This window comes from Gymnoscopelus microlampas, assembly GCF_963454915.1.
Source record: "Gymnoscopelus microlampas genome assembly, chromosome: 18".
Classification (NCBI taxonomy): Eukaryota; Metazoa; Chordata; class Actinopteri; order Myctophiformes; family Myctophidae; genus Gymnoscopelus; species Gymnoscopelus microlampas.
In genome coordinates, this window is record NC_139955.1 from 18668718 (window position 1) to 18694330 (window position 25613).

The 25613-nt window shown below is 42.4% G+C and overlaps 1 protein-coding gene across 1 annotated transcript in view; it reads right to left on the bottom strand.

Annotated features, from left to right (window-relative positions):
* The window catches only part of tenm2a (teneurin transmembrane protein 2a), a gene marked incomplete at both ends in the record, with an annotated part of 272638 nt that overhangs the window by 235426 nt on the left and 11599 nt on the right, over positions 1-25613 (bottom strand). The window contains one exon of the mRNA XM_084041921.1: positions 17611-17907. Within this exon, the coding sequence (XP_083898047.1) occupies positions 17611-17907 (297 nt within the window). The remainder of the gene's footprint in view (positions 1-17610; positions 17908-25613) is intronic.

Genomic DNA, 25613 nt, shown 5'->3' on the forward strand with positions numbered 1-25613 from the left:
GCACACACGCACACGCACACACACACACACACACACACACACACACACAGTATGTCTATCTATGTAAAGCTTTTATTAAAGTTGCTCCATGTAACTTTGCTGTTCTAGTCTCCTGCGCAGGTGCAAAACCAGTAACAGGATTGTGTCAAAGGCCGTGTTCAACCAGACACAGGATGTAAATGTCTCAATAGAAGAACAGGGAGACCAAATACAACCACCCCATTTTATTAACATACTCTATTATACAGTTTGGACAAAATAACATTTTATCACAAAAACGTCAAGCTGTATAATAAAGCTTTATGTACTGAACGTCAATTAATAAATCTGACTGCTTAAAAACTCAAACCCGCTCTTCTGATTTTGCTCTCCGCGTCTATTCATCTCCTTCCTTCCTCTCTTCTCTCTATTAGTCTCCCATCTCTCTATTCATTCCCTTCCTCTACTCTCTTTTTCCCCCAGCTTCTTTCTTAATTTAGAGTAGCCAATTATGTTTACTCCTTTTTCTCCCCAATTTAGTCGTTTTTCCCAATTAATTCCTCCCCACACACACATTTCTGTGTGTTGTCACTGATGTTGTATCCTACTGGCTCACCTGCCAGTGTGAAGCCCACAGCACCTCCGTCCTAATCCTCCCGCCCAACACTCCCTGCTGCCCTGCTCCTCTCCCCTCTATTAATCTTCTATCTCTCTATTCTTCTCTTTGCTTCTTCAGCTCTCTCTCTCTCTCTCTATAATATCTCCTACCTCTCTATTCATCTCCTTCCTTCTTCACATCTCTCTCTAGAATATGTGGCTACCTCTCTATTAATCTCCTTCTTTCCTCTCTCACCTCTCTATTCATCCCCGAGGTTTCCTCTAATGTGAACCAGAATCTATCTCCCGTGATCAATATTCAAGATTTTGTTATTAAACAGCTGCTCTTATGTGTCTCTGGAGGCTGTTCTTCCACTGTTCATACTTACAAATACCCATGAAAAGTAATGCAACGTAATTTGTATTTAACCCACGTATAAGTGTGAGCCAGGAGGCCGTGATCACGTGGCCTATACTGTATTATGCTGCAGGCTGGCCGAGAAGGCGGAGGCTAACAGACCTGGAGCACAGGCAGATATGCCTCTGTGTTATCAGCAAAATACTGTCTGAAATCATTTTAAGGCGAGAAACCTGCAGTTGCTCAATATTGATTCATTTGACATTTACAACAGCTAGTTTAAAAGTTTGTTTATAATATTGGGGAGCATGGGGCGCCTGGTGGCTCAGCTACTGTCTTGTCTTGCATGTGGTTTCCAGTCTCTCTACACTCTGCTATATATATATTTATATACTGTATATATATGTCCAGGTTCAGCAATGGCCGAATTATTGCGTAGGTGAAATAGGCTCTCTCTCTCCTCCCTCCCCTCTCACTCTCCCTCCCTCTCCCTCATGCGCTGAAATCCCTCTCCCTCCCTTTCTCCCCCCCCTCTCTCAATGTCCATATTTGGGCATGTGACATAAGACAACAAAGTCCATATCTGGGCATTATTATTTTGCGTCTGCCGTTGCCGGGGTTTTTGCATTGACAACCATCGTAAAGCCTGACATTCGGTACCCAGCATTGCTCGCTGGGAATAGGCTATCTTTCTCTCCATTGGTTATTGTGTGGGTGAAATAGGCTCTGTCTGTCCCCATCTCTCCCTCCCTCTTACCAACCTCCCTCTCTCTATGTCTGTATCTTTCTCTATCTCTCTTTCTCTATCCACAAGTTTCCAGCGGAGAGTGGGCGTCAGTTCCGGTTGTAGGCTATACATATGTGGTGCCTCCGCCGGATATGTCCCCCACCAGGTCTGTGCATAGGGCCTGTGTCCCAGTAAATTCCCACGGAAAAAGGTGGATAGCCTTCTGACTTTTATGTGCTTTTCTCCTTTTGTAATAAAATGCCCATGAAGTGCTCAATCAATCAATCAAAACTCTTAGTCCAGTAATAATGACACTTGACCTCCCACGAATTGCAACAAAAACAAACTCAACTGCTTTTGTGTCCTAGATTTGTCCTGAATGAGAGGATTTCTTTTTTTGGAAGGAATTACATGAAGGGAAAATCCAGAAATTCAAAATGGCCGCCATCACACACTATTTGCCAGACCCAAGGGGTCGTGCTTACATGAGGCTTTGTACCTGTTTCGTCCATACATGGGCATGGTCACTTTGTCCTCCGGCCCCAGCCAAAAAAAAGTCTGTCACTTTGTCCTCCGGCCCCAGCCAAAAAAAAGTCTGTCCCCCAAAAAAGTTTGTCCATACATGGGCATAGAAGGGACACACGTCATGCAAAGCCCGGCCATTCATATTTCAACCACTAGGGGTCTGGCAGTACCAGGTCTCCTGGTTCCCTTGTTTTAAATATACAATTATCTATCTCAAAAAACAAATACTATATGAAGTTGACATTTTGGCAGATGTATAGCTGAGGACACAAGGACATGCTGTCTTTATCAAGTTTGATGGATGAGCGGTTCTTGAGAAAGTTGCAATTAAGTGGTCCATTCTGAACAGGCATGTCCAACGGACACTATAGCATCAGGCTCATGCACAGACTGAGTTCACCCCCATTTTTGCATAAAATGCTTCAACAATCTCTGTCTCTCTGCAACGTGTCGATCAACTTGTTGAGATTTGGTACCTACTGTAGCATTGCCTGGGTTATCGTGTGGGTGAATGTTTGAGCTGTACTATTTTTACATAATATGGCAAATAGAGGATATACAATGCGGTAGCAGGCAAAACCCACACGTTTACCTGTCTGTTTGTGTGTGTGCATGCGTGTGCGTGTGCGTGTGTGTGTGTGTGTCCTTAAATACTTTGTTCCTTCCAACTTGTGAACCTGTGGAACTCTAACTGCATGGCAGAAAAAGTCCTTGAACGAAACAGCACAGCACACTACAGAGGTGAGAGCCCCACACACACACACACACACACACACAGTGTGTGGAAGGAGAGACCTGTCAGTGTTGCTCTCACACACCATTCATCACAAGCTGCTAATTCTGTTAGAACATTGTCGAGCTGTTCACACCCCACGTCCTACTCTGAAAACTCAATCAGAGGCTAATCCCCCCCCCCCCCCCCCACACACACACACAATCAGCACCCCAGAGGGCCTCGGGGGTCTTGGGGGACCCATACCAGTCGGGCTCCATAAGTATGGTTTGGCTTTGACAGGCAGCAGCTCTATGGACAATGTACTGCTGGTAGAGTGGCTGTGCTGGACTTCCACAACTTCTACTACTTCTGAACACACACACACACACACACACACACACACACACACACACACACACACACACACACACACACACACACACACACACACACACACACACACACACACACACACACACACACACACACACACACACACACACACACACACACACACACACACACAGTGAAGTGTTGTGCTCATGACAATTGTCTTTCCACTTAAAGTTAGTTAAAGTTAGGGGTGAGATAGCGTTGAGTAAACATAGTAAAACATATAATAAGAACATAATAAATGTATGAGAAAACGAAATACACGCAACACCAGAGCAGGGTTGCCAGATCTGCTTATTATAATTTCCCCGCAAGATTTGATTTGAAAATAGCCGATCTACAAACTCACAACGCGTCGCATCGGGACGCGTTGTGAGTTTGTACATCTGCTATTTTCAAATAGCTGATGCATATGTTAAAGTGCTCATGTGGCCTAGGCCTGGTTGCTTGTTTCTCTCACAGAATCTGGCAACACTGCACCAGAGTGCTCGAAAAAGGCATAGTCCTACCCGTTCTTGCTTCTATTATTTATCAATCAAATAACATTGATACAGCTGATAAGCACAGCATGTTGTTTTTTGGGGGGGAAATATTGTAAAAAAAAAAAAACGCTGGGTGGGTGAGATTTTCCTGGGTCTTCTCAAACACCATTTCTCTAACAACGATATTACTAAATGCATTAAAAAAACGTAGAATTGGAATTAAACACGAACAAATCCAACAGAGTTAAATATTGCAGGTTAGGAGATACAAGTTAGTCCAAGCTGGTTCACAGAGCAACTGCACACACAAGAACCAACACAGGGACGACCCGATAACTGAACGGATGGGGTGCATACAGTACCACAGTGGCTCTAGTGCCTGACAGCAATTCCATGGGTCGATGTCTGGGCAGTCTGACTATTTGCTGCACTCGCCTACTCTTTCTCCAAGGCTCCAATTAGGCTCAAAAAGCCCAAAACATAACTTAAAACACAACACACAAAGCAACACAAAGCAACACAAAGCAAAATGAGCACCCCTAGGCCCTTACTTTAATGTGTAATGATGACAATTCCTCAATACAACACTATTTCTCAATCTGACATTTTGCAGATGTCAAAAACATCAAACAAATCTTGTTTGTATTCCATTCATATTGTCGTTGTCTGGCATAAACCTTGTACTTACAAAACATTTTTTGACATACCTTTTTCTTTTTACTAGGGCTTGTAGATCGGCTATTTTCACTAATTTTGTGCGACACTCTTGGGTGACGAAGTATAGGGCAATAATTTACGACAACACATGAAGTTGAAATATGGAGATATGAGGCTTCTGCCTGACAATATGTACTGCATGTTTTCACTGATATCTACCCAGACTTTGACTGGTATCATCGTTCCTTGTTCTGCTAACAGATTAGGTTAGAAACTGACATAAATTCTTACGCCAATATATGTTTAAGTTCTCTCTATCTGACTATAAATCACATTTAATTTGTCAAAAACTGTATTGTGCATTATAAAAGGTATAGTTTTAGAAATGTATACACCACAATATTTCAAATTGGGGATCAGAAAGGATTAACCACTTAAAACCCTAGCATCCGTATATAAGCTTTCTCTGAAAATAGCAGATCGACAAGCTCACAACGCGACGCGTTGTGAGCTTTTCGATCGGCTATTTTCAGCGTAAACATTCCCCAAAATAACAAGAACACAGAAAAGACACTAGGATTGAGCCCTGAGGGACTCCGGTTACCCATATGGGGGTTTAAGTGGTTAAAGTGTAATCAAGGTAGATTAATGCCACCTGTGCTTGGGATTTGATTAGTTAATCATGACTTACATTTACATGCCTTTGAGGTACATTTGAGGCGTGATTACAGATCATGTACAGATGTTCGCCAGGACAGCTTGAAAAGTACCCTGAGCTGTCACATGAATAGGACTAAAATAGATTGAAAAGAGAGTGAATGGTGAGTATGAATGTAATCATCATACATACGGTCGAGAAGGAGAGAAGCAGATAGGGAGAGATGGGAGAGAGGGAGAGACTAGAGTTCTCAACGGATCTGAAAATTAAGGCCCTAACTGGGCCCTAGTGGCCGGCCCGAACAAACAATTATCATAATTTTAGGCCCAAAAACCTGAAGAACCCAAAAAAGTGTCATAATGTGCTCAAAGGCACACATCCAACAAGCTTTGAACTGAGCAGATTGGACCTTCCATTCCAGAGATAATGACCAAAACATCTTGAAAACGGCCACTTTCACCGTTTTTTGATGTTTGAGTTTTGGCCATTTTCGCCAGAACTAGATACCTGCAGTAAAGTTCACTTTGAGCTGCATCCAACGCATCCACTTGCCGTTCGGCCGCTATAGGGGCAGTTGAAATTTCCTTTTTGGGGGTAGAAAAGGGTTACGGGTCCATTTGGTTCCATTTGTACACTCTCAGAGTTATGGAGGTGCTTGAAATTAAGTTTTGAGAACCACTGTGCTACACTAAATGTAACGGAGCCTTCATTAGTACCATTGGTAACACCTGTGAAGGAAGCAAGGAAGGGGCCCAAAGTTTTTCCAATATGTCTGCTGTGCATAGAGCCTATTTGAGAACTCTAGGAGAAACCGATAGAAATATGGAGAGACAGAGAGAGAGGTGGATAGAGAGAGAGAGAGAGAGAGAGAGAGAGAGAGAGAGAGAGAGCGACTAAATGTGTAGGAGATGAGGCAGGTGCTTGAGGAAGTGACCAGACAGGAGGGGGCGGGGTTAGGGAGAAAGGCCAGGCTAAATTTAGCTCCACCTTTTCATTGTCTAATTAAGAGATGAATGCTGACGGTGATTTATGATGCTCAGCTCAGGATGGAGGGATTGAACCGCACAGAAGAGAGACGAGCAGAGAGAGAACCAGGATGCACGTGTGTGTGTGTGTGTGTGTGTGTGTGTGTGTGTGTGTGTGTGTGTGTGTGTGTGTGTGTGTGTGTGTGTGTGTGTGTGTGTGTGTGTGTGTGTGTGTGGGGGGGGGGGGTTATCAAGTAGAGCACAGTTTATTGGTGAAAAATCTAAGCTGTCAAGTTTCATTATTTAACATTGCTATTAAAGGCAGGGAAACAATGGCGTATAAATCACACACAAGTGTACGTGCAAGCAAATGCACGCACACACAAGCATGTGCGCACGCGCACACACACACACACACACAGGTTTATTATAGTTGACTAAAAATAAGGCTTACGACAAAACAATATATAACTGAAACTGTAATGTATTTACAAAACTAACTAACTGAAATCGTCGAGAAAATTCCAGTTTTTCAGTAGCTGATCTACAAGTTCACAACGGGTTGCGACACGTTGTGAGCTTGTACAGTAGATTGGCTATTTTCTTCTTTTCTGAGCTTTTTGAATCTTGCCCCTGACTATATATAAAAAAAAAACTAACACTAAAACTAATAAAAATACAACTAAAACTATGCCTTTTCACAAAATAACAACTACACTACCAAACCCGATTCAAAAAACGAATTAAAACTAACTACATTTAAAACAAAATGTCACACACACCGTGTGTGAAATGAGAAGAAAACAGAAAAAGCTCCTAGATGGACACATGCATTCACACCCATGCATATGCATGCACAATGCAGTACACACAAACATGAGGAGTGTACAGGGCCATAAAAAAGGAGCCTGAGGCCTGAGCCTTAAATCAATGTCCAAGCCTGCTCTTATTTCATCTAATGCATGTTTTAATCATTCCCTCTCCTGATCAATGCAGTGTGGACTCGGGCACCGGGCCCTGTGGTGGGAATTTACAAGCCCTCCTATTCTGCTGCCCGTGTTTCCAGACGGGCGTTTTACGAGGCTGCGCGCAACGTGACAGTAAATCTCTTCCTCCGTTTTGGCCAAATGAAATCTGCCCCGTTCGGCCTGCTCGTGACCGGATTTGTTTTCGTCTGCTTGTGTTGCATAAGCAAACTAAACTTGTCTCTGCTTCGCCAAGTCAATGTTCTACTCCATTTTATTTTAATGGTGTCGGGAAGGAACAATAAAAGCAGAGCCTCTCTTACTCGATACTCCACTGTACTGGGTTCAGGGGAGCTTACAAAATCCCTGTGTTGCATTTATTTTTCCGATGCCTGCTGGTAATTGGTATTTGTGCTTGAAAACTACATTGAAATCAATGAGTTTCTCTCAGTGAAAGAAAGTAATGTAACAGGTTTCAGAGACTTGTTGGTAATTGTTGTACAACCGAAACCACACACTGTGTCCAGCTGAGAGTGAGATGTGCGAGTGTAGTGCAGTGGCTCCCCAACCTTTTCTGGATCAGGACCCACTTGAAAATCTCGAAAGCGTTCACGGTACCACCCATCTGACCACATGACTGCCGTGTTAACTGGTAGTGGACCGTGCGCAATTTCAAAGCACGTTTATTTTAATGATCAATCAATCGATCGTGTTCTGGCTTGGATCAATGGAACTAACGTAGTGCACTTTAATTTCCTATTTATCGGTACCAGAAAGAAAAGCATTTTTCAAAGTTTTAAACCATTCAATCCGGACATTTCGTGCGAGGATCGGCCTCATCAGCCATCTTCGCACCCACAAGACATCGTGAAGTCATTGGTCATCTTCGCACGCAAAGGACGAACATGCCTACAATATCAGATACAAATCTTTGAATAGACATGTTTTTTAAAGCGAACATTTTCAACTCAAATCTTTGCTTCTGGGGATTCTACAAATGTCTTCTAAATCCTAACAGTTTTACAATTTAAATGTTTTACTTATGTTGCTATAATATCAGTATGAGCTTGTATATCTGCTATCTTTGAATAACGGCAGAGAGAACGGCAGCAGGGAGAGCTGGCTCAGCCCTACAAAGGACTTTGATTTAAACGCATGAGATGTATAGCACACCCAGCAAGGCTGTTGCTGTAGTGTATGTGACGTGTGGAACATACAGAGCAGAAGTGGTCGCAGTCCCATAGCCTGGAGGGATGATACTTGCTATGTAGCCCCGAAGCCAGCCAAAGAGAGAGTCCCAAAGTCTGCATATAAAACTCCTCAAAAGAAGTCCAGAAACATAACTTCGGTGGATTATTTCTCCCCTTCAGTAATGCCAATTGGTATTGTATTTGATATCGTTGATTAGTCACCTTTACAACAAGGTATAACTTGTAAGGATCATGCAATCATGGAATGAGTAACACAGCTAAACGTGTAGGTATGCCTTCCAAACATTTGCCAAAATCCCCCAATATGCTTCTGTTGGTAATCACTCCCGTTTTGAGTGACCTACCAGCACACACTGCTGGCAGGTGTGTGACAAATCAACAAATACAATACCAATTGCTATCATAATCAACCAAAGTTACGTTTCCTAACTTTCTTTGAGGAGTTAAAGGAGAATTTTGGACTAAGGTTTTCTTATCTTTTCTATGACGTTATGGTATCTTAGGATGAATGGTACAGTAGAAAAATGTCATAACTCCATCCCGGGTCCGCCACAGCTTAAAACGTGCGCCAATAGGCCTTGCGCTAGATCGCGTATTTTAATAGCTTCTTTTTTCTTTTTCTTTTTTGTGAGATCTGACGTTCATAGTGACAGAACACTATGCAATCAAAAAAAGAAAAGAAAAAAAAAAAACCCCTAAGTCTCGCTAGACGAGATTGAAATCTCGAGATTTCGATCTCGTCTAGTGAGACTTCTGTTTTTAGCGGTGCCAGACGCTCTACGTTTGACCGTGTCTGGGTGTTATGTCCGAGCACGAGAAATGAGCGTGACCTCATGACCTCACAGCTGCACACACACACAAACACACACACTCTGCCTTTATGACCTCAGGAGACCACATGCTGACCTCAAGTGATGAACAATGCCCCACCAGCCCCCCCCTTGCTTAAGTCAACAACCTCTCACACACACACACACACACACACACACACACACACACACACACACACACACACACACACACACACACACACACACACACACACACACACACACACACACACACACACACACACACACACACACACTTAACATTGTTTCTCTAGTTCATATATATAGCCCAATTAAATAAACTCCTCAAAGGCACCGCTTCCTTCACACAGGGTGTGATTTTTTTTTTACCGTGTTAACGTCATAGAAAAGGTAAGAAAACCTTAGTCCAAAATTCTCCTTTAATATAGCAAGTGTTTTATTATTATTGGGGCCCACTTCCAATATCCTCACAGCCCACTAATTCCCAGGTTGGGAATTGCTTAAGTAGATTAAATGTAGCTATCATAATTATAAAGAACATGTAGGGAACATGTAGGAAACATGTTGGGAACATGTGCAAAACATATAGAGAACATGTAGACTGCAGTTCAATGCTGCAGTAGGAAGATTTAATTATCTGCTGTGTTTTTGTTCGGCTGGAAAAGGGGATTGTGGGCAAAACAATGGAAGCTTTTTGGTTTGTTGTTCAAAGCTGCTTAGATGCCTTGAAAAGCCAGTCTGCATGTGTGTGTGTGTGTGTGTGTGTGTGTGTGCGTGCATGCATGTGTGTGAGTGATGGTGAAGGGAGGCCTGCTGCTAATCGTAGATGCAAACAACACTGTGTTCTCACACTGACAGGCAGAGGCAGGCCTGTGTTTACAGTACCATCACACACACACACACACACACACACACACAGACACACACACAGACACACACACACACACACACACACACACACACACACACACACACACACACACACACACACACACACACACACACACACACACACACACACACACACACACACACACACGTAAACTTGTGGGCATTGCCTGATACTGCATATTATATCCTCTATTTGCCATATGTAAATATAGCACGGCACAAACACACACATACAGCACTGTATAATAATACAGTACTGTATGAAAATATACACCATCACAGAATATATACCTGACACATTGCATAATGCAGTATATACGTACGTACGTGTACATACTGTTTGCAACACTACTTAGAGAAACACAAAGTGATATCTCTATTTTTGAAGTAGAGGGCTTTGGGTCATGACTCTACATGGTGTTAATTGTGTTGAGACTGGAGACATTATATGCCACAGTTTATATACAGTACCTACCACTGTATCAACTCTGTTGGGCAGAAACCTTGTATGTTCGTACATTTTCAGGAAATGGAAAAATAATGTGTTCCAGTGGGTGAAATGTAGTTATTATTTAGTCAAGCTCTTGTTAATACTTTTCACTGGATAAATATGTATAAAATCCACAGACAGCCTTATTTCGGGTATGTCAATATAGGCAACTTTTATTCATTTATTTTTTTAAAGCGAAAACAGAAATAATTTGCTACATTTGAACGATTGAACGCATTCATTTATGAAAAAGAAATCATAAAAGGATTAAATATGTAGATACAACATTTCTGCCCGACAGCAACGATGTAATACATACAGTGCTGTTTGCAATAAAGATGTACGATTAATCGGTCATCATATAAGACGATTTTTACTTAAAAATGCATAATCAGCATAGAACCGATATGATTCTGATGTCTCGTTCCGGTTTATGATGGCGCATTATGTGCTCGTTGAATATCCGGACTGAAGCACAGCCCTTTCAGCACGCACGTACGCACGCACGCACGCACGCACGCACGCACCATTTCTTGCTTGCACAGCGGTTGCAAAGTGAAGCTGTTAACTAGTAACTACTATATCATTCAATGTATGGATAGACCACTGGAGTGGGCTAATAAATTATATCAATACTGCATGTCAAATATAAATTCCACTAACCTTTGTAACTGCTGTTGTCATGTCCAATTGACAAATCAAACTAAAAACAGTGATTTTAGTGATGTCAGACAGAGAGAGGCTTGCTTGTAAATCTTAGATTAGAGTAGTGATGACGCAGTGGATAGCCTATATTTTCAACACAAATGCGCATATTATTGCCTCATGCAACTTGCCATGAAAAGGATCGCTCAACGAGCGCTCGAACAAGCCATATTTTACCAGAGAAATAATGTAATCAACTCCACCTGGTAATGTTTCTGTGTAGAACGCACTCAGCCTATGCCCCCCCCCCCCCACACACGCTAAACTGTCCTTAAATTTCACAGAATGGAAGACAGTCACGATATTAACTAAACGATGATAATAATATTAATATTGGCCGAAATTGTGTAACGTGCATTGACAGTTTGCAACATTGCTGTTAAAGTTATACCATGTACCTTTTTGTGTGAATACAACATTATTTTGTCCAATCTGTATGGTAAAGTAAAGGTTAATGTTAGCATTGATAAGTTATACAGTACAAATGGGGTGGTCTCCCTGCCCTTCAATTGAGACATTTACATCTCGTGTCTGGCTTGACACGACTGGTTGACTGAAGTGGTAATGCCTGAAGGTCAAAATTAAATGACTCCCCTGAGCATTTATTTTTTAGCTCAGTGGTATTAGCTCAGTAGTAAAAAAACATTTAGCACTTGCGCAGCTGACCCGAGTTCGAATCCGGGGTAGAACAAAAAGTTACAGAGTGAAGCTTTAAGCCATCGCTGAGAAACACAAAAGTGATACCTCTATATTTGAGGTGCAGGGATTTAGGTAAAGAACCTACATGGTGTTAATTGTATTGAGACACCAGGCATGTCCCCTGCAGATTGTATCCATCCAAGACATCACACTCTTTAATTTGTTATTGACATAGGTTCTGTTTGGTTCGCTTACGGCCCTTCCTGACTCTTCTCGAATCAACGCTTGTTACAAGTTGGATGGAAGAGATGGAGAGAAACTACATTCAGAAAGAAAGTGAAGACATTTTTGGTAGATTAATCATGATTTTTGTAAATTATGCAGACACATGCCCTTGATTTGAAGATGACGAAATTTTGAGAGAGGAACTGACAAGAGCAGGACTCTGGGGAAGCAGGTGTGTGTGTGTGTGTGTGTGCGTGCATGTCCAGTCAGTAAAAAGCCGCATTTGAAAAAAAAAAGTTTTTAAATTGCGAACGCATCACACCATTTTTCATTTTACGGCATTCTCCTGCCCGTCCTGCCCGCACGCACGCACGCACGCACACGCACACGCACACGCACACGCGCGCACACACACACACACACACACACACACACACACACACACACTTACAACTTAAGGCATTACTTGCTTAGTTTGACCCAACAACTTTGGAACTACAGTTTATAGAAGTATGTCTTTATGACTTTATTCTTTGAATTGATACATTCATTAATATTTTACTCAACAAGTGAATAGTGGATTTGCTCCACCAACCCTTTATTTGAACAATACAATTGTGAAAATATTAATTACAACAAATATACTAAATAATATTAACTTGAACTTGAACTGAATTCAGCGCCAACTCCTCCCACATTTCCAACCATCATCTGTCCATGCTATCGGACTGCGACCACAGATTCCATTGGCTGTAGGGACCGCGACAACAGCCTCTGGTGCAAATAGTCTACCAACAAACAGCTAAACTTCGGGAAACTGAAGAATCCTTACTCCATGCATATGCCAGTGGTCAATGTCCATGTGTTCAGATCGATTGGTCTAACCACTGAGGAGGAAAAAGGATGAGGACAGCCTGACAGAGTTGTGTTAATTTAATAGCAGGACTATCTTTCCATGTTCCTTCATTAGACTGCACAGCTGCTCTCCCTTTTGTTTTACAACAAGAATAGTAATCAAGTGTAACAAGATGTTTTGTCTACACTAATGTCTTGCCAGCCGCCTGTCCCAGAATTAATTGTATTTGAATACCTGGACTTCCAAGGTGAGAAAAAGCTTTTGTATGCAGGAGGCATACAAAATTGGCAATTGTGATCTGAATAGTAGAAGGGAGGAAGACGTTGTTGCAGATCCATTAAAAATGTATCCCTATAGAAGACGAGATGTCTAAAAAAATAAAAACAAAAAGCAAACAAAACAACAGTGAATTTCACTCACCCAAAATTCATCCGTCACTTGTCTACTTTGACAGCGCTGGTACACATTATATTTTGATTCCTGAACATGGACCCGAAGAAGAAACGTGACACATTCATTTAAAAACTTGAATTGCTTTAACCTGATTCGGTGGTGAATTCATTTTGTTAAATTGGACTCAGCATGACTGAAGTAACGAGGGACTGATCTTGCAATGTTAATGAATGATCTTACGAAAGACTGATAATTAGTCTCCCTACCCTCTGAAATATTGGAGGACTAAACCTGACTTGATATTTATGCATTACTTTCATATTTATACGCAAATTTCAGTTCCGACTTTGAGATGAATGATAGATAAGCACTTGAAGATTATGAAAGTGATTTGACAGAGTTACTTAGCTCTCTCTTAACCACATCTACCCCAGCATGTCTATTCCGGGGTGAACATTTGGCGGAAATAGTTCACAAGTTCACAAGCATGTAGATAGGCTATATTTTCTGTGAAGAGATTTGGTGTAGAGGGAAAACAGGAGGTGGCCTAAAGTAGTATAGACGCCTGGCGGATACCGGTCAATTAAGTATATAGGGTTTAAGTGGTTAAAGTTGGCGGCTCCGCAATGGTACATCAGTTCTCTATCATTATCTAGACCAGCTCTCCACTCCATTACATATCCTCTAAAGTACTGTATGTTCTGTGAATGACCCCCCTTGGAGGTGACATAGATATTCTCTAAACACTCCTTGATTAGCGCTCTATAAAGCACCTGCGTTGGCATGCTACCAGTTGTTAATTTTGATGGGAACACGCCTTTGAGCGGCCTCGAGGTGTAGACAGTCTCCGTACTCAGAGAACAAAGGCTTCGGCAGTGGTTTTCAAACTTTTTATGCCCAAGGCACAACACCAATGGGCAAGTCGAAATCTCAAGGCGCACCTGTATTCATAGCGAAAATACATCTGCTATTTTCGCAATTGTGAAAATGTGTGTGTGGTTGTGATAAAATCCCAACGCACCCCTGGACTTATCTCACAGCACATCTATGTGCCTCGGCACAGCGATTGGGAACAATTGACTACAACACACGCACAGTTCCCTGTCCTAAGCTTTGCGACTTTTTTCTGTATCCATTTTTTTGTTCATACTTGTCCTCAGTCACTCACGCACACACACGCACACTCTTCATATACCTGCCCTCACAAGGCTACCTATAGGCTACGAACCTCAGAGTGATGTCTGCCAGAAAGTTGACAAGCTGCAGTGAAAAGAGCTTAACAAGGGAACAGAACCCCCTTAAAATACGGAGAAGAAAGCAGGGGGGGAGGCATGGGAGCAGGTGAAGGTGTTGAGGTGAGACTTCAGAAGCTTGTTAGAGGTGCAGAGAGAGGATGGGAGCGCTGCACAGAACTGTATTTGGTGATTTTAGCGCTGCGTGTCTTTTTCCACTTGTTAGCATGTTTATGATGTTGTTTCTCTGTCTGCCTCCGTCGCGCTCTATTATTAGACCCTCAGATCAGCTCTTCCTGCGGTTTTGACACCCCCCACCCGTTGCTGTTTCACATGTCTGCGAACGCACATTTGGCAAACGTATATTGTTGCCGTCAGGCAGAAACCTCTTATCTCCATATTTCAACTTGTCAAGTTTTTTTTTCATAAATCAACGTCCACCATTATCATACAATTGTGCCACCCAAAAGTAGCGAAAATTGCATATCTACAAGTTTGTAGACTATGTTCACACATTTTAAAATAATAAAAAAGGATTTTTTTACAAGGTTTCAACCCGGCAGCAACCATATGCAAAAGCATTAGGCATGCAAACACGTGGATGCTAAAACACACGCATGCATGCACGCACACACAAACACCTGTCATGAGTGTTCTGCAGCATAGTAATAGCCTATACATAGACAAGTACAAGCTTTTTTTCAGTCTACTTTAAAGACAAAACTGCTCCACCAAAGGACAATCTGCTAAAAGATTGTAGGCCAACCGCCTGAGAAACTGAATCAGCGTACTGCAATAACATAATAACCACTTTCAACTGCCTTATACGTATATTGGACATGACATTACAGGCCAACATTTTCAATGATTTCTAAAGATTTTCCATTCCAACATGATAATAATCCCAGATCTACAAGCTCACAATGCGCCACATTGCGATATTGTGTTGTCAGGTTGTAGATCAGCTATTTTCACTATTTGTCACAATTATGTTGTTTGTTATGTTGGATGTATTTCTGTTATGTCTCTTTTTTCTGTTCTGTTGTAAATGGAGTTTCTGTGACGCAAGAACAATTTCAGACTCGATCTCACAATGAAGTATCATCATCATGAACCCCTCTTTCTCTGATGGACTGCCTCCCTGAACCCTGAAATACATCTTCTCTGGTCTATAAAACATGACACAGGCTCATTGTCATGCAGTATTACACGCAGCCACGTTCTGCAGTCAAATACCCTTATTATCCCACAAATAAAGGCTCTGCCTCTGTATGAGTACAGTAGAGGCATATCAATAATAAAATAAAGCCCCTCCGGGTCTGCTGGGAAACTAGTCGAAGAAAGAAAAACACCAGGTCACTGCAGTCCTGCAGCGCGAACCATTATCACCACACAGCGCTGGATAATGAAGAAAGCTTACGAGGTCTGTATGTGACGCGACAAAATTCCTGTCGCCGTCCTCCCAGCCTTGACACACACACACATACACACACACACACACACACACAGTCTGCGGCTGATATCTGCGGCTGGGAGATTAGCCTGGTAATTAACCACAAAGCAATTATCAGGCGGTGAAGTGAGAGGCACGTCTTGGCGAAAGTGTTTCCCGACGTGTTGTAATAGGTGTTGAGTAGTTTGATCGGTCGACGTGAGTTGTCTGCGGTGCGGACGCCGAGGCCCACAGCCTGACGGAGCCTGATCCGGGGGGCCGATACACGCCGCCGGCTGACGAGAATTCAATTAATTAAGGCTGTTGCTTTTTCCTTCCATCCACTTTTCATTAACCTCCATTGACACTTTGTTTCTTCGCGCGCATGTTTACGACAGCATCAGGATTAACAAGGAAACGGGGAAGTTATTGCAATAAACTAAAGTTGCTCCAGGAAGGAAAGATTCCTGTCAGGGGACAGAGTCAAGCTGGTGGGGAGAGATTTACAGGTACAGACCTGAGATGAAAGATAGCATCACACTAAGCCATATAAATATTTTGTCATACGACTAACAGCCAACTCACAAGCTCACAGCTTGTCAAAATAGACAAAATAATTGTCTACTAAAACCTCCAAAATAGAAGATCTGAAAAAGATCCAATCTACGCCGTCAGATCGTGAGGCATTGTGAGCTTGTATATCAGCTATTTTATAGCATTTTTTGACATGCCCAAATTGGGACACCAGGTTGAAAATGGTAACTTTTTTTCATTTTTTATTTTCATTTTCAACCTGCCATCCCTGTTTTGGTCCCTATTATGATTAGCATTTCTCCAGATGTACCACATTGTTGCATCACAAAAAACAGATTGCTGCCGTCTCCAACCTGCCTGCTACATCTCTGAAGAGACATCTGAGGATACGTGTTGTACTGAGGTTTGAGTCAGAGGGCTTTGGGGTAAGTGCTATTGATGAGAATCACAATGAATCTCCAAGGATTCCAAGCCACTGTTCCTCAAATCAAACATAGAATCAGTCAATAAGTCCACCGCTCCGGCAATTCATACAATGACTGAACATTTGAGTTATGATGAACAGAGTGCAGGCATGTCGATGAGAGTTATGCCGGCGAAGGACATTTTGCATGCACTCTCAGACGCGATCATTAGAAACGCTGACAGTCCTGCTGTCAGTCTATACGACCCCTCTTGTAACATCCGTTCTTACTCAATTAATCACTTAGTTATTCATTCACATACTCAGTCAGCCAGTCACTGATTAACGCATTGGTTCTCAAAGTGGTTATTCAAAAAATAGCAGATATACTAGCTCATAGCGCTATGAGCTTGTAGATCTGCAATTTTTTTTTTTTTAATCGGGAAAATTTGCGCAAATCTTTGAATATATACATATTTATAAAGCCAACATTTGTAACTCAAATCTTTGCTTCTGGGGGTGCCTGCAACAAAAGATTTTGAAATGGGGGTCTGTGTCCAAATACAATTTTGGGGGTCATGAAAACGTTTTGAGAACCACTGGATTAACGCATGCGCACGAACACGCACACACACACACACGCACACACACAGTCAGTCAGTCAATGACGGACCGTCATTCAGTCAGTCACACACTCAGTCAGTTACTCGATAATTTCACAGGACCCATCAGTAAAAGAATAGCAGACCACACCCCTCCGTCCTACCTGACTCATCGTCTGACTTGTGCTCGTTGTCTGAGTCTGTGAGGGTGAGGGCCGAGTTCTCGCGGCTGGACACGCCCGAGCTGCGTCGCGACTTGACTCCTCCCCCTTGGCCGGCCCACAGCTGGATGGCCCTCTCCGGAGACAGGGGCCCCTCCGGGTCCGAGTCGGCATCAGACCCGGCGCTCAGGGAGTAGCCCCTCTGGAGGAGGCCCAGGTCGGGACAGTAGGGGACGGCGGCAGGGTGGGGTGAGGCCGAGGGCTCGCACACGCCCAGCTCAGCCAGGGTGAAGTTACCCGCTGTGAGAGAGGTGTGGGTCACATTAAAGCATGTGAACATACTGTACAGTATAGGCTCTCAGTAACCCTATGTGCATCACACACACACACATACAGATTATGAAAGTGTTGATTTAGTTTTAGTCATAGTCTTTTGAATATTTAGTCATATTTTGGTCATCTGAAAAGTTTTAGTTTTAGTCTGGTTTTAGTCGACAAAATATCATACGGTTATAGTCGACTAAATCTACACTTGATTTTGCCGACAATGTATTTTGGCAGGCTTTGATGGCGTCGTAATGCCTGATTTTACACTAGCCGATCTACACCCGAACGCAACCAAACATAAAATGACTCGTCTTAGTTCTACTGGATCTCTTCTCCACTATTCCTAACATTTTAGTCTACCGGTAGTTTTTATTTGCTGACAAAATTGTCAATATATTTAGTCTTAGTTTTAGTCACCATAGCTTAGTTTTTATTTAGTTTATCTGTGAAGAAAGGTAGTCGGCGAACATTTCTCGTCATAGTTTTAGTCAACAAAATTAACACTGGCAGTGAAAGAGGCACACAATTGGGCTTATGGGTGTGCAAGCTGGGAAGGAGGGATGATGCAGCATGACTCAGATAGCAAACGAAAAACAAAACAGGAAGAACTGTATCAGGAGGGGCCTCCGCTCCTCTCCTCTCTGCTCCTTTCCCCTCCCCTCCCCTCTGCCTCCTCTCCTCTCTGTATCTGCATTCATGAGGCGTTTATGTGAGATCACAGAGCTATCCTCTGGGGGTCTATCGGTTGGCTCTCACAGGTTCTGATCATCTCTCCATCCAGGTATACGGTCACACCCTGGACCCGAGGACCAGTCGATCTACTGCGGCACTGCTGCTGCAGCACACACACAGTACAGTACCGTGTACACACACACACACACACACACAGCCTGGACAAAGCGGCTCGTCACATCCAAAATAAATATATAAAATTATCCAAATTAAAGCACATCAGAGGAGATCAATAAACACTGCTGCAGCCCAATTAAATCCAAGCTGAGGAAAAAGCAATTAAGGAAAAAGGCATGCTCAACCAATTTATTCTCTATACTAATTAAAAGAGTATTGTGGTTTCAATCGCTCACCATCAGCTGTTAGGGCTAAGGAGATCATTGGGGGGGGGGTTGTGATTCTCTTCATTAACAGTTTGGGAAAGGAAGAGGGAGAGGAGGAGGAAGAGAAAACAGTGATACAGAGAGAAAGAGAGAGAGAGAGTGTGTTTTGGTGTTGTGTTTGGAACCAGGCAGCTGTATGACTGGGGTTAACGGTGACTCATCAAGCTTACAGATGCAATCAGAGGGAGAAATTAGAGATCTGAATCATCTGCCGGATCTTCACATATCCTCCTCTTCACGGCTCAATCGCAACTCAAGAGCTCCTCTGGAAGTACTCTGTATTACAGCCCGACTGATGCCAGATTGTTGGGTCCGATGCTGATCCACTTTTTTTTGTATCAAGAGAAAGTGCCACCACATACGCCGAGGGGTACACATACCCTCATTTGAGAAACACAGATCAGTTTGGTCTGACCAGGACTTTAAGTTTATTAGCCATTTTTTTCCATGCCAAATGAATCATTTCTTGAAAAATAATGATCAGATCTTTTGTAAACTCTAGATATAACCCTTCAATTCTACCTTAAAAGGCCAATAGCCAGCAGCCATTGTGAAATCAATATCAGAATGAAAAGTCTGGTCTGTGCATGATTATATGCAGCAAACACAGTTTTACAGATTCATCGATTAAGTCAAGAAATTGACTGACATTTCTATGACTATCAAGGCCTAAAAATGTTGTGCTCCGTTGCACAGCGGTGTCACGTGGCGAAAATGCTTTGCGAGCTTGTAGGTCAGCTATCTTCAGCGTGCAACACCGTCTTGCGACAAAGTATAAATCAGGCTTTAGTCAACGACCATTTCTTTACTCGAGGACAACCCTATGATGCACACGATTTAAGTTGTTAAAAGGCTGTGTGTGTGCATGTACAACAAACAAACACACATCCGTCTGTCACATCCCACCAACGAACCACAGAGATGTGCAATTAACCACCTATAAGCAGTGATTACGCATACAGCCTGCAATCACTCCCTATCACTATCAGAATGCAGATACAAGCCCATGCCTTCTCATCATTTCATATCGCCGCTGTCGCCAGGAAACCTTGCGTGTCCAAAACCGTTACTTTTTGTAAAAAATAAATAAATAAAAAGAACCTGTGTTCCATTGAGTCCAATGTAGTTATTATTTAATCACAAGCTCATGTTAATATGTTTAATTGGTTAAATATTTATAAAACTCGCCTCACTGCTAGAAGGTCCTGGGTTCGATTCCCGCCGGGGACGCTGTGGGCACTGGGGGCATGTCTTCTCCTCCGCGTCATCAGCGCCCATACCCTGGGGGGGGTTGAGTAGGCCCCGAAAGGGCCTACTCTGTGTGGAGTTTGCATGTTCTCCCCGTGTCCCCTAGGGTAGTTAATACCCTCACAAAAACATGTAGTAATCCTGGTCACTATACCGCCTCCCCCATGACAGCCGGGGCGCCTGATGGAGGAGAAGGGAACTGGTTGGAATAGCGTGTTCCTTCCACGCGCTACGTCCAACCGGGGAAACTCCCCCCTGTCGGGTGACAAGAAGCTCAGTTGGCTCTCATGCATTGAAGGAGGCATGAGCTCGGCTCTGGGCTCCCTAGGCTGGCGGGGGGAGTGTAGTGCCCAGGATCACTTAGATAATTGGCACCGGGTGAAAAAGGGTTACAAAATCGTGGGATTTAAAAATATATATATTTATAAAACTCACGGACACGTAACCACTTTCAACGTGGCATACCTGTTTTGGCCATGTCATTACAGTATGTATGTAAAATTATCATAGGCAAAATTTCCTATAATATAAAAAAAAAGCGTAAATACTGTAGCTGATGTACATCCTCAACTCGTCACATCGCCACACGTTGTGAGCTTGTAAGGTCGGCTATTTTCGCTACTTTTGCGCGAAACTGTCATACGACAAAGTATAAAATAGGGTATTAAAGGGTCTACACCATGAATTTTAACTTTTTCTTAATTTTTGTGTGTTTTTGGTCTCCCCCACCTCTCTTCTGTTCCAACAAATACCCGACTTCGAGCATGCAGGCTTTCATAGGCTATCTGTGGTTTTCATGTAAATTGGTCTGAAAACAGTCCGTCAGATTTGTTCCCCCACCCTACGTCACGTCTGGGAACAATTCCTCCCGTTTTTCAGTTCTAACCAAAAAAAAAAAATCAAAAAAAAAATATTTTTTTTTTTTTCATTTTTAATTTTTTTTACATTTTTTCTTATTTTTTTTTTTTACTTTTTCCACACAGAACCAGGACATGACATGCATACAAACTGGCTCAATAGCGCCCCGTGCCAAACAGGACAATGTGGTATTGCAGGTGAAAGTGCTTTATAAGCCAGAGAGAAGTTAGTTGGAATGAGTATATCTGAGGCTTGATTTAGGCTCAAACCTTTTGAAAAACGTTTGAGGGACATAAACAATATGATATCAAATATTATTATTATTTTTTAAATTCATGGTGTAGCTCCTTTAATATATGAAGAAAAACATAAAGATGAAATATGGAGATACAAGGTTTCCGCCCGACAGTGACGATGTGCTCAAACTAAGATGGATTGGAGCTGCGGCCTCAAGCAGACGTGAAAATCTATCTCACTTATTCCACAAATAGAAAACCAATCGCATGTTTGGTGTGTCACATTATGACAGATGTGGGGGCAAATAAGGCTCTGAATATTCTAATCGGATCAATGCCTCTCTCCCTCACTACTGTATTGTTGCTGTCACTTGCACATGTACAGTACATACTAATGTGTGCTGCTGTCTAAGTATAGATTAGGTGAGCGAACGCATCTGTTTACCTTCAGGCACCCATGTATTATGCGTGCAGGCACCTCTGCTGTGTGTGTGTGTGTGTGTGTGTGTGTGTGTGTGTGTGTGTGTGTGTGTGTGTGTGTGTGTGTGTGTGTGTGTGTGTGTGTGTGTGTGTGTGTGTGTGTGTGTGTGTGTGTGTGTGTGGGGTTGAACCGGTGGGGTGGGAGCGGCTAGCTTTGGGAGAGCTCGTGTCTCGTCTGTCTGCATGGATGTATCTTGTTGTATTGTTTGTGTATTGTATGCCCTGTTCATTTGTGCTATGGATACCCTCGAAAATGAGATGGTGCATCTCAAGGGGTTTATCCTTCTAATAAAAGGTACTATATATTATAGCAGTCTGGGCACTTAGGCTCTAATGTAGCCTGACAACGCATCGCGGGTTCGAGTCCCGTTCCTAACGATCTTTGCTGCATGTCTCTCCCCATCTGTCTCTCCCTGTTTCCTGTTTATCTCCACTATACACTATAAATGAAGCCAGAAAAGCCCCCAAAAATATATTTTAAAAACATTTGTACAAATGGCATTCATAAAATTGCCGTCCTCAACTTTCTTCACTAGTAGTAATGCAACATTTGTATTACTGTGTGTGTGTTGGATTGAGCTCCTGATCTAGTACAATCAGCTCCACTGGTTGTTCTTCGCCAATAGAGGAGAGGTTGTCAGCGTGGACGGAGGGAGTGAAGACAACAGCCAAAACACAACCAGCGTGATGGATGGATGGATTGAGGCAGCGAGAGAAAGAGAGAAGGCATGAGAGACAGAGAGAGAGAGAGAGAGATGGGGAGGACAAAGAGGCAGAGAGAGAAAGAGAGAGTGGGGGGTGATAGTTACTAGGTTACAGTCTTCATGGTAGAGAACCAATTGGTTGTATTATGTAACTGTCTCTAGGTGTAATTAATCATCTTCCATTTGGATTTTACTCAGCCATTAAAAATCACAACAATCCTGACAATTTGCCTGAAGAACACACCGACATGTGGGCAACAGCAAGTGGAGGCTGATCATCTTTAATTTCATATTCAAGATGCAATTTAAATTTTGATACAGATGGCTTGCTATCAGCTCACCGATCAGAGACTATTTAGCACGGAACACTTGATTAAGTTCACATGGTTACATAATGAATGAGGCTGAAACTGGATAAATATAGATAAAGTAAAACAGGTTTCATTGAAAAACAAACAAAAAATAGTTTGCAACATAACACCCTTAGATTAAAAAGGCATCTTCCTATAGTATAATGATATTGTGATATGAAACTAGATATAGTCTGGTATTTTGGATATCGCAATATCGTCATATGGCATAAGTGGTATATTACAGTAAAATTATCTGTCGCAACAGCTGTTCTATGATTTGCCTTTACCCACTTATATACTGTAAGCATTACGGATTATTTTGGTAAAAGAAAAAGAATACTGTGACAATAATTTTCAATGTAAGATACCTTCATTCAAAGGCATTACCCTATGGTGTCGCACCTGAAGCCAGTGGGCCTCCATGGTCATTAGAGGTTGGTACCACTGGGCCACAATGGTGGTTAGACGTTAGTACCACTGGGCCACCATGGATATTAGAGGTAGGAACAAATGGGCCACCACGGTGGTTAGAGGTTGGTACCACAGGGCCTCCATGGTGGTTAGAGGCTGGTAACATTACCTCAGATAAAGACTTGGCAGGATTCTGTATTATGCTAGTTGATTTTTGATGGAAAGCAGCCAGGACTCCTGGGCTTCAAATCCTGCAATTATACTTCTTTTTCTGGCTCCAATTGTTCCCAGAATAGGCCACCCTTTGACATGCCATTTTCTACCACAGTGTGAGACAATGGGTGAACTGATTGGCCCCTGGATGCAGAACGTGTCAAGATCAGACAGGAAGCAATAGTGACCGTACTCCTGTGAATTAGCCCACAGTGCAGGAAATACAGTAGCAGCATTTGACTAATGATAATCAACTTTATTTGTAAAGCACCTTTCATGACATTATCCCTGCAAAAAGCTCCACATTATTTTTTATTACAGTTCAGGATTCATCTACTGTTAACACTTGAGTGACGGCATAAAGTCCACCTAACACACAGACAGACAATCTGTAAAATTGACCTTTTTTCCTGCGATTTCATTGGCCACTGCCTCCCTTCTGGGCTCCACACGTCCTAACACCTTCTCCCCCACGCAACGGGGATACCATTGTCTTTTAAATATCGATTGGCTTTGCTTACACAACATTTCAATCCCACTCACATCTCACAAGTATACTACACTTCATTTGGCTTAGAGGCAGAAAACTAAATCTAAAATATAACTTAATACTGTGTAACTTTATAAGTTACACAGATTAACTTTTCAGTAGTTCAAGTCAAATCTATGCCTGCTGTCTGAAGCCGGAGACAGACTCTCCATGTGCCCAGACGCATATCTCATTGAAGAGCAGATTCGATATATTATAAAGTGTGCTCCATTGGGAATGGTAACTAAGAAGGTTGGAGTTATTTTAAACACTGTCATTTCTATTTAGGGGGGAGAGTTCGCTTTGCCAGGTTCCAAGCTGACAGTGTGCAAATGATCCCATTAACTAGAACAATGACGCATCTCCAGGTGGTCTGGAGGTGTGAAGACCTTCTGCCTGAGGTGAGAATGGGTGAGAGTGGCGAGTGAGTCAATTTAGACAAAAAAAAACAGAACATTTGGATTGAATATTTAGGAAAAGTCATGGAAGTGGAACCTTCCAAATCACAAAATTGGTCAGGCTGACCTGATCTTAGAGGCAAATAATAATAATAAAAACATAATGCATGCTATTCATCATGTTTTCTATTGCGGACAGTAATGTGCTGGTTGGAAAAAGTAGAAATATAATGAGAAGATTGGACAGGACATTGTCTAGACATAGTGGCAAATGGCCATATGTATTTCTGGAAGCACACATAACTCCAGGCCTTGAATCTAATCCCTTCAGAGATAACCTGTCTCTCATGCAGTGTTCACACTGGCAGATGCCAAGCTACAAGGCTGCCATTCATTTTCAATGGAAGCCGGCGACATGAAGATACAAAGTGACGTCCGAAGTTTGTAGATGCTACAAAAGCAACAATCCAAGTTGAGCTGGCTTCAACTGAAGCTACAAAGCTTCAAAACGACCAAGTGTTGTTTAACCACTCACCTTCAATTCCTGCTTGTAATGGGAGAAAACTACTGTAATTATTTCCATCTGCAAGCTCCATTTTCTTTTTAAACCCAGGCTTTCTTTTACTTTATGTTTTTCCTCGCTCGTCAGGTTTAAACTGCTTGCTAAATATAATCATTTATTAGCTTTTGTTTCAAGAGTTTTGGAGAGGCTTTTCGTGGTCGGTCTTTCTATTTTTAAGATTCCAACCGCAGGTTGCTGATACACCAATGTTTTTATTATAACTCTCATCACATTCACAGCCCTCAAAGAAAAGGTCACAGAAAGGGGATTAATGGCTTATTGATCCCATATGCAATGAGTAGTTCTATTTAGGAGTTTAGACATCCTTTCTTTCCAGGCTGATTCACACCAAATGGAAAAATAAAACTTGAATATTTACACAATGCCAGTGTTTGTATCTGCACCTGCCTGCCTCAGTCATTCTTTAATTCTTAATTTGTTTCACAGTGAGTGGCTGTAGTCTTGTTCTGTAGCCTCATAATGTCCCCTGCCAGTATCTGACATGTCATGACAGGATCCCGACAGCTAACTCTCGCTTAACCTCATCGGGCCGTGCGGTGTTGATTATGTAA